A 9,607-nucleotide genomic window follows, 5' to 3' on the forward strand; every position below is an offset into this window, starting at 1 on the left:
CATACCTCAACCTCCACCTGGTCATAAGCAAGTACACAAAAGCAGTAGCGGTCCGTGGTGGGAGTGCTACCGGGCGCTGACGTGGGGCGGGGGAGGGGCCGGGTGGGTGGTAGTAAACTCCGGAATACGGCTGCACAGGGGTAAGTACACACACAAAAAAAACCGAACTTTGTTGCACACGCTACTGCTCTGTTACTTTGAATGAGGCTAGAGTGTGGGACTTTTGTAACCCAACACACCTCCAGGCTGTGGAGAACAACTTTCTGAGATTATTACTAACAGTCCCAAGTAGCCTACCAATTATTTTTTGTCATAATGAACTTGGTCTGATCCCTTTAACTCAGAGTATACGAATTGCTCCAACTTTGTTATGGCACTCAGTATGGGCGATAGATGAGCCAGCCCAAAATCATGCAATAATACTGGACTGACCCAGCCTTGACCAAATGCAGAAGATACCATGGTTTAACTACGTTAAAAGGCAGCTGGAAACCGTGGGGAGGGCGGACTGTGTTAATATAACCCTCAAAGAATTGCCAAGGTTTCAAAAATGCAGTTAAAAGGAGATCTTTTATCTTTTTTAAAGATAACCAGTGAGCGTCTGGAGACTGAGAAAAAGAGAGTTCTGAAATATTTGCCTCTAGTACGTTCACCATGTGTAGAGCCTTATCTTTCCCTTTTTTTTGGTCACTTGAAAATGTTTTATCTCATTAGATTTAGGTTCATCATTGCATATTTCTTGGTTTCTTATCCGTGCAAAGTATATTGTGATGCCGAACTTGAATCATGCCCCTGTGACTACATGTTGCATTTTTTATTCTTCTGTCGACTCAACACTAAACCGAGGAGGGATTTTATTATACCTCTAATAAGATTTTTAAATATCAGGAAGTAAAGGCTGGCCCTGTATAATCTCCAACTGTTGAGTGACAACTATACATGTGTAATGGTGTATAGATTCAATTCAATTCAATTTCAATTCAATTTTATTTAAATATGATTTGGAACTCCTCAGAGATCCACATATAACAAAGCAACAGACAAGTAATATAAAAATGAAACCACATGTGATCTGGCTTATACAAATTATCATGCAACTCATCTAATACAATTCTAAAAAACATTTAAAAAAATAAAAATTCTATTACAGAAAATTTCATTTGGGGGACAGAAGATAGCATCAATAAGAGATCTCACCGATAAAATACCAAATTGTATACATACAGGTTTCACCCACAAGCGGCGGTGAACCATTATTGCTGGACAAACTAACAGAACATGTATAGAGTCTTGGACTGAGTTATTACAGAAATTACATATATTGGATATACCATACCATTTGGCCAACAACTTATTCAGTGGAAGAAGATCCTGCCTAAGAAGCAGCCAAAAGCGGCGCAGACCGTGAGGTATATTCCAAGAGGCATAAGGTTGTATTTGTCTAAACAGAAGAGAGTTAACAGCTTGAGTAACCCCCTTCTTCTGCACAATAGAGTTGCGATCCCTTTCGTAGCTTAACTTCCATGTAGCTTGTTTTAATGTAAATTTTAGTTGTTGCATAGAGAGGTCTAAAAGAGTAGCTTCCTCCAGATCCAAGAGAGTAATGGCCTTCCTATAGTTCTTTATGAGTAACGAGTGCTCTTTTAGGGGGCCCATCAACTCTTTTGTGATAAGGGATCTTAATGTGGCTGGCTTTCCTTTGATCAAGCAGGTAACCCAGCGAATAACTCCTGCCAAACCCTGTGCCCAGCTACTTCTTAAGCCGAATTCTAATCGAAGGACTGCTGCACTGCAACTATTATTAACCGAAGTTAGGTTTCTCAAGAGGGAACCCTCAATAATGTCCAAGAAACCCCATTCACCTAAATCAATAAGTTCTATGCCGTAAAGCAAAGTTGAAGGGATTTTTGCCCGGAAGGCCTCCAGCAGATACCCGAAGTGTCTTTTACCGGTTGATTTATATAAAGCTCTCAACCCATTTCCCTGCGATTTTGCCTTACGAGAACTACTATCTATGTGGGATTTGTTGTTCAAGTTGCTATTGACAACCTTACCCAAGAATACATATGATTTTACTCTTTCTAATTTTTGGCCTCCCAGCTCCCAGCTAATGTGTTCCAACTTCAGTTTTTTTCGCCCCTCCATGCACATTACCTTGCTTTTAGAGATATTTATTTTCAGGAAATGATCTTCGGAGAATACATATAATGAATGCAGACGGTTGTTAAGACCTTTCGGGGTAAGGTCTATGATTAGTATGTCGTCCGCATACATTAAGCAAGAAATGTATGTATCTCCCAGGCGTGGGGCAATTCCTTCACATGTGGATATAGTGCGGGGGAGATCACTAACATAGAGGGAAAACAAAAGGGGAGCTAATAAACAGCCCTGTTTGAGGCCATTCGCAGATGGAATAAGCTGAGATAAGCCCCTTTCTCCCCCCAATAGCACTCTACACCATGTGTTGTCATGCAAGTCTTGTACCAGAAGTAAAATTCTATGAGGCATTCCAAGAGCAGATAGCTTTTTCCACAGTAATTGTCGATCGACCTTATCAAAGGCCGTGGAAAAATCTATGAATGCCACATAGACTATCCCCTTTCTTGCTCCTATGTATTTATCGGTTATTACCTGGAGGGCTGTTAGATTGTCCATGGTGCCATGGTTTTTTCTGAAACCAGTCTGCTCGAGAGGAAGTATGTTTGAATAATCCACCCAGTCATTTATTCGTTTCAGCAAACATCTTGTAAAAACGTTGCCGATTGCATCCAACAATGCAATCTTGCGATAGTTCTGAGGGGATAAGCGGTCTCCCTTTTTAAACAATGGCACCAGGATGCTTCCCTTCCAGGAGGGTAAAACCTTACCTCTCAGTAGACAGATATTAAATACTGGACAAAGTAATTTGCTCCATTTAGCCCTGTTTTGTTTTAATACGGTGATGAGCAATTCGTCCGGGCCCATTGCCCCGGAATTCCTCATTTCACCAATAGCTAAATCTATGTCTTTTTCTGAGAATGGCTCTAGAGGCAGACTCATCTCTTTTGACCATACTTGTGGAGCCACAGGGTTGTTGCTTGCATAAAGGGTAGAAACAAAGTCCCTCCATATTTGTTCCTCAATAGGGATGGGTAAAGGTCTTGTTCTCAATCCGCACCCCTCACCTATAAGGGACCAAAACTGCCTCATTTCCCCGTTAGTAGCGGCTTCTCTCATTTTTACCCAGATGGTATCCTCTTTTTCTTTACGTATTGTGACTGATAGCCTTCTCCTTTTCCTTTTTAGCAAAGTTATTTTTCGTGCTATAATAACGGATCTATTTAAGTATTGGGCCCGTACAAATTTATTAATTTCTATGTTAAGCAGTCTCAGAGGGCTTGGGAATATTCTAATGGACTTTTTCTTATTGGACTTTTTTGCCCCCGCTATTACTGCCTTCATGAACAGAGAGAAATTTTCTATTTCCGAGCCATGCCAGGAAGGGAGCTCAGATATTGCTATGTCGAGCATTCCTTCCAAATTTCGTTGCGCTCTTGCATTCCAGTAACACCTTCCTGATTTAGTGCCGAAATGTATTTGATCGCTATTCAGAGACCACTGATCACATTTGGAGGGCTTTACATTCACCAAAATAGAGAGTATTCCATGATCACTTAGCGGTGTGTCGATAATATTCAGGTCCTTCAACAACTCGAATGAGTGAGTCCCCACTATGACATAGTCTAAAATCGATTCCCCCTGATAGGATTTATGCGTAAAATTAGCAGGGGAATCCGAGGGGAGTCTCCCATTTGCAATAATCCCATCCATTTATGCCAACTCATTTAACAGTTGTTTTCCACGTTTATTTGTTTTAGTATTTTCGGGAAATACTGCCCGAGGAATGTGGAGAGTTTCTTCTCTAAATTTATCGCAAAATAAATTTATGCTTGCATTGGAAATCTTGCAATTTAAGTCCCCGACTAAAATTATAGCCGTCATTGGATCTTTCTCCCTGATACTCTGGATATGTGTAAAAACCTTTTTCAAGATTACATTATAGCCAGCTTCCGGTGGTATATAAGCATTAATCAGAACCAAATGTTTATCAGCTTTCGTGTTACTAGACCCAAATAAAGTTACTACTTGAAATAGGTTACTGGGGTCCATATAATGTACATAATTCCAGTTTATTCGATTCGATAAAAGGCAAGCTATCCCCCCACTGGCATGTCCTTTCTTATTAAAAGTGGCACTACCTTCCAATACAAAATAATCTTTCCCTGCTTGAACTTTATCGGGGCACCATGTCTCCTGGAGGCATATTATATTTGCTTCCAGGGACATAAGGAATGCATGGTGTATAGATATATTTGTACTGCAGCCAGTTTCTGGAACTTTGGGCCCGATGTAGGTAATCTCAATTTACTGATTCTTAAATACAGAATTTTACAGATTCGGTATTTAGGAATCGGTAAATATGATGTAGGTAAAAAATCGGTAAAATTTACCGATTCTATAATATTCCTTATTACGAATCGGTAATACCGATTCGGTAATAAGGAATACCTTCCCATTCCTTCCTATGGGCCTGGAGGTCCACAGGAATGAATGGGAAGCCATTCACTATTACCGATTCGGTGTTACCGAATTGGTAATAGTGGGAGCATATTCAAGGGTGGCAGGCTGTCACATTGACAACCTGTTGTACCCCTGAATCGTGCATGTGTGCACAAGTGGCGCTTATACATGCCCTAAGGGCATGTATGTCTGCCACATGGCACTTTGAAAAAAGTGAATAATTGCTTTTTAAAGGTATTTGGTATTTACCACCAACTTGTAGTTGGTGGTTAATAACGAATCCTTAAAGCAAAAATGCACTCACTTAAGTGCTACCTACATAGGTTTTAAGGATTTGCTGGCAGATGCATCAATGTAGCCTTTTGCTATTCCTAAATAGCGATTTTTAAGGAATCGCTATTTAGGAATAGCAAAAGCCTATGCATGTAGGAATCGCTATTAAAATAGCGATTCCTAAACATTCCTTAATTGCTACTCGCAAATTGCTAGTCGCATTTAAGGAATGCTGTCCCATTCATTCCTATGGGCCTACAGGCCCATATGAATGTATTGGAGATTGCATGAGCAATTTGCGAGCACCTGTAGGTACTCACAAATTGCTCATGCAATTTCAAGGGTGCAAGGGTGTCAAAATGACACCCTGTTGCACCCCTGAAATGTATCTATGCACATATGTTGCACACACACATGCCCTAAGGGCATGTGTGTGCGCAACATGAAACTTTGAAATATGCACAAAAGTGCTTTTTTCAAAGTTTTAGCAAATTACCATGAAGTCCAACTTCCTGGTAATTTGCTCCCCCTATTAGCGAATTCGTTATTTTTTTGACTTTCATGCATTGCATTTAAGGAATCTCAATTTGGGATTCCTTAAATGCAATCGCAGTTTAAGGAATCTCAATTTAGAGATTCCTTAAATTGCGATTTTTGCATTTGGGATGATGCATCTCAAATGCAAAAATACCGGGAGCAAAGAGGCAGATTCTGAGAATCTGCCCATTTGCTCCCGGTATTTACTGTGATGCATATGCCTGTTGGTAATTTGCCGATTCCTTAAAATAAAGAATCAGTAAATAACTGAATCCTTATTTACAGCCTCCTACATTAAGAAGGGCTAAATACCGGTCGGTAACGGGAAATTCACCGATTTTCGGCCGTTACAGACCGGTATTTCGCTACCTACATCTGGCCCTTAGTCTGGAAATGATCTTATTTATTCGTTAATGTCTAATCACATCTGTAATGGTATTTTGGTTTTGTATGACTTATAATGAATTGCCTCTGAAAATAATGGTCTGTGGGGATATAGTGTATTTATTTAGCATTTATATATGTTTTGTCTCTGTGCTGATCTATGAATATTGTTATAAAATTGTAATCTTTGTTCTTATATGGAAACTCGTGACTTGCTGCTATTTGATGAAATTAAATTTTTTTGTACATATATCGTTGATTATGAATTGTACTACTATGAATTTTATTATATATTCTCTGCTCTTTGTTTTAACTCTGGATGTCTTCTTTTATGGTTGTGAAAAGAACCGAATAAAGAATATTTGACTGACTCTTGACCTGCGCTCATATAGTCAAGACTCCCAAGCCACTATTGTAACTGATCATGATGCTGCCAATTTGGAACTTTATTAGAACCACAGATTTCCACAATGTGCAAAATAAATGCTCTGTCACCTGTTGTAATAACTAGAAATCATTACTATCGAAATGATAACAAGGATCCTAGCAGTGATATGCATCAAACCTAGTGTCATTTTCAAATTCTTTCATCACACATCTTTACCAGAATCTGGGTCAATCACTGCTCTACATCAGGGTTGAAACGAGACGCATTATTATCAAATTATGTCAAGAGAAAATTCTGTAATAATCAGTGTTGTCATTTCCACTAATTGTAATACACCGAGTCCACCTGTGCTGATTTTAGGTACATCCTTGCCATCCAACAGCAGGTCAGGGAACTCACCAAGTGTCTGAGTCCATTTTTCAGTCAGTGACATCATCATGCCCCTTCGTCGATATACAGGTCAAAGAGATCACCCAATGTTCTGGTCAATCTTTTGGAGAGTAAACTCACTGTCTTTCAGGGTCACAATCGGTGCAGGTAACTGATCTCAAGTCTGTTTCCTTGTTTTGCCTTCAGAAGTCCTCTGGAAGTACGGATGATTAATGACCAGCTGATGCTTCTGGAGCGGTCTTTCTTAAACCCCCTGGCATTCCCAGATAAGTTTTACTACAGGTAGGTGCCTTGGAAACAACAGCTCTCTGTAGCTGCTATGTCTAGAAGAGATTTTTATCAACAGTCATTTAAGGATCTCCTTTTAAATATTTATGTCTGGATATCACCAAAAGGACGTATCTTTCCTTTTTTTGTCTTCTGCCTCAATGACAATCTATCTACCCACCCACTTTTTTGCACCTTCCTTATTGATTCCCCACAAAAGGCCTTAGAAGATGCCTAACTGCCTATAGGTTTTTCCTCACCTGGTCTCTGAGAGTGTTGGTCTGTTGGGGAATTGTGTTGGACTCTTGGGGACAGGCCACCTGTCTCCTTTTGGGAATATCAGTCATTATATTGTGGTTTAGTACATTGGGAGTCATGATTGCTGAATAAGTATATTGAGAGTACCTTTAAATTGAGTTTTTATTTTACAACGGGATGCTTTTACTTTGCATAATTAATAAACTTATATATATAATATATATATATTCTAAGTACGTTTATTATGATGTACAATTTAATTATTTTACATTTTGTGAACTATATTTTTTAATAGAGAGTTTTTATACACATTTACCAGAGTTAATGTTATATTCCTGGAAAATATGAATTCGTTTTTTCACAATATTTATTTTTTATTAACGAATTTTTTATTTACAAGTCATTTTCATTATAATTTTAAGTTTATAACACGTAACGTAACAATTAATTTAAATTAACATAAACTTAGATTTTTTTTAACAATATATACATATTTTAAACCTAAAATACTTTTAATCTCACAAAAACAACCCACCCATGAACCCTTAAAACCCTCTACAACTGAAAACACTACCTGATTTGAACCCTAAAAACCCTTTACACCCCAAAATACAACCCACCTTGAAACCTAAAAATACTTTTCACTGTTAAACCCTAACACCCCAAAACACTAGCCACCCCGGACCCTAAAATAATGTTACAACATGTTCCAACCAACCCCTGAAACCTACAAAACCCTTACACCCGAACACATTGCTCTCCTCTGCACCCTAAAAAAAACTTACACCCCATAAAATTGCCCAGCCCTGAGCCCTAAAAAGTTACAACCCACCACTGAAGTAAAACAATTTACCCCTAAGTCAGCAACCACTCTTGAACTCTAAAAATCCTCCGACACCACAAATAGTACCCACCCCTGAACCCTAAAAAACCCATATCTAAGGCGAGGCAGCGGCGAGAACGCCGAGTGCATTGCAGCGAGGCAAGGCAGCTGCGGAGGATGTCGGGAGCTCTCCCACCCTTGCCTCCCCGAGCACGCTGAGCATACAGAGAAGTCCATCAAGGGCTGTGAGAGCTTCGAGCAAGGAGCACCATAGTGTGCTGCAGCCACCTGAACAAGGAGACGCTGCAGACGCCACTGCACACCACTGCACGCCACTGCTAAAGGTTGGGCAAAAGCAGTGGGGGCCATGCTCAAGTTTGGAAGCAGCACAAGCAGCAAGCTGAAGTCGGGCCCTGGATTGAGGGGCATCAAGTGCAGCAAGTGCATAGCCGAGGGAAGCGGGCAGAGTGGGATAGGTCCCACTGTGTCAGTTGAATCTCAAGGTTTGCGGAGGCAGCCTGACTAGGTCGGGTGCGAATTGTCGTCTGGGTGTGCTCCCCCCTCCTCCTTCTGCACCTACCTGTTGATTACGTAAACCCCTTAGGGGGGAGAAGGGGACGTGCTCATCTGTTGGGGCCACAAACTTTGACTAGCACACCCTGGTGGGACTTCTGTCCCAGGGTGCAATTTGTCTTTTTTCCGCTGCTGGGGTCTGTGACTCTGTGCTTCTGCACACCCTGGTGGGACTCATTGTCCCAGGGTGCAAACTACCCTTGAGCTGTTGCCGCGAGGCGTGATCAACGCGCATAAAGTGCTGCCCTTTTCCCCGCGGTGCGGGACGCGCTCATCTGTTTGAGCCACAAACTTGGCGCGGGTGAGCCCGTTATAGCCTGGAAGAGGCTGGACTGGGCCACCCCTCTGACTTCTGTGCTTCAGTGTCCATCCAAGGTACTTTGCGTAAAGTAGCCTATTTTAGTGTTCTTGTCCTCTCCCCTTGTATCTACCCCATTTGTCTCTGCAAGAGTTGACAGAAGCCTCATGGGGAAAAGGAAGACTATGGATAGGGCGCTGGGATTGGTGGAGTACACAAAGCAGTCAAAAATTTAAGAAGGCACAGAGCCCCCCAAAGGGGGGCTGTGTCCTCAATCATATTGATGATTTACTGTTCAAGTGTGAGTTACTATTGGCTCCAACTGCTGCTGACGTTGTGCCTAGACCTAAGAACACCATAGCTCATGGAACTTTTACCAAAGAAAGGCACATACTCAGCATGTTCAGAAAGGCGAATAATGGTAATTGCACACAGTCGCGGGAACCGTCTGCAATGCCCTTGGACGATCAGTAAAATATAAGTACTGATTTACTAACATCTACTAGCAATTTTCCATGTACTAATAGATTTTCACCTCTGTTGGATCAGCCAGAAATGAGCACTGCAACTGAGATACCAGATGAACGGGGGAAAGCTACAAAAGGAAGCACCACCTCGCCCACTGATGTAGCCCTAGTTGATCCTGAAGTCATTAATTCGGTATCTGAGTTACATAAGGAGGTTTGTGCCCTGAAAACCACAATTGGGACCCTAACTTGGCTTATTTACAAGTTGCTAGCCAGGTTTGGGGACTCTAAAAGCCAAGGCGTAGAACCTGGTTCCGAGCAAGTGAGGGATATTGCTAATAGGAAACAATTGCAGCATTTAGTTGCACATGACATCCATTGGCACCAAC

General features: G+C 41.1%; 1 protein-coding gene across 1 annotated transcript in view; it reads left to right on the top strand.

Moving 5' to 3' along the window:
* NAALADL1 (N-acetylated alpha-linked acidic dipeptidase like 1) overlaps window positions 1-6,828 on the top strand; it is a 274,450-nt gene extending 267,622 nt beyond the window's left edge. Inside the window, exon 18 of the mRNA XM_086938510.1 lies at window positions 6,719-6,828. Within this exon, the coding sequence (XP_086794636.1) occupies window positions 6,719-6,818 (100 nt within the window). The 3' untranslated portion in view covers window positions 6,819-6,828. The remainder of the gene's footprint in view (window positions 1-6,718) is intronic.
* The last annotated feature ends 2,779 nt before the right edge of the window (window positions 6,829-9,607 follow it).

This window comes from Lissotriton vulgaris, chromosome 9, assembly GCF_964263255.1.
Source record: "Lissotriton vulgaris chromosome 9, aLisVul1.2, whole genome shotgun sequence".
NCBI lineage: Eukaryota > Metazoa > Chordata > Amphibia > Caudata > Salamandridae > Lissotriton > Lissotriton vulgaris.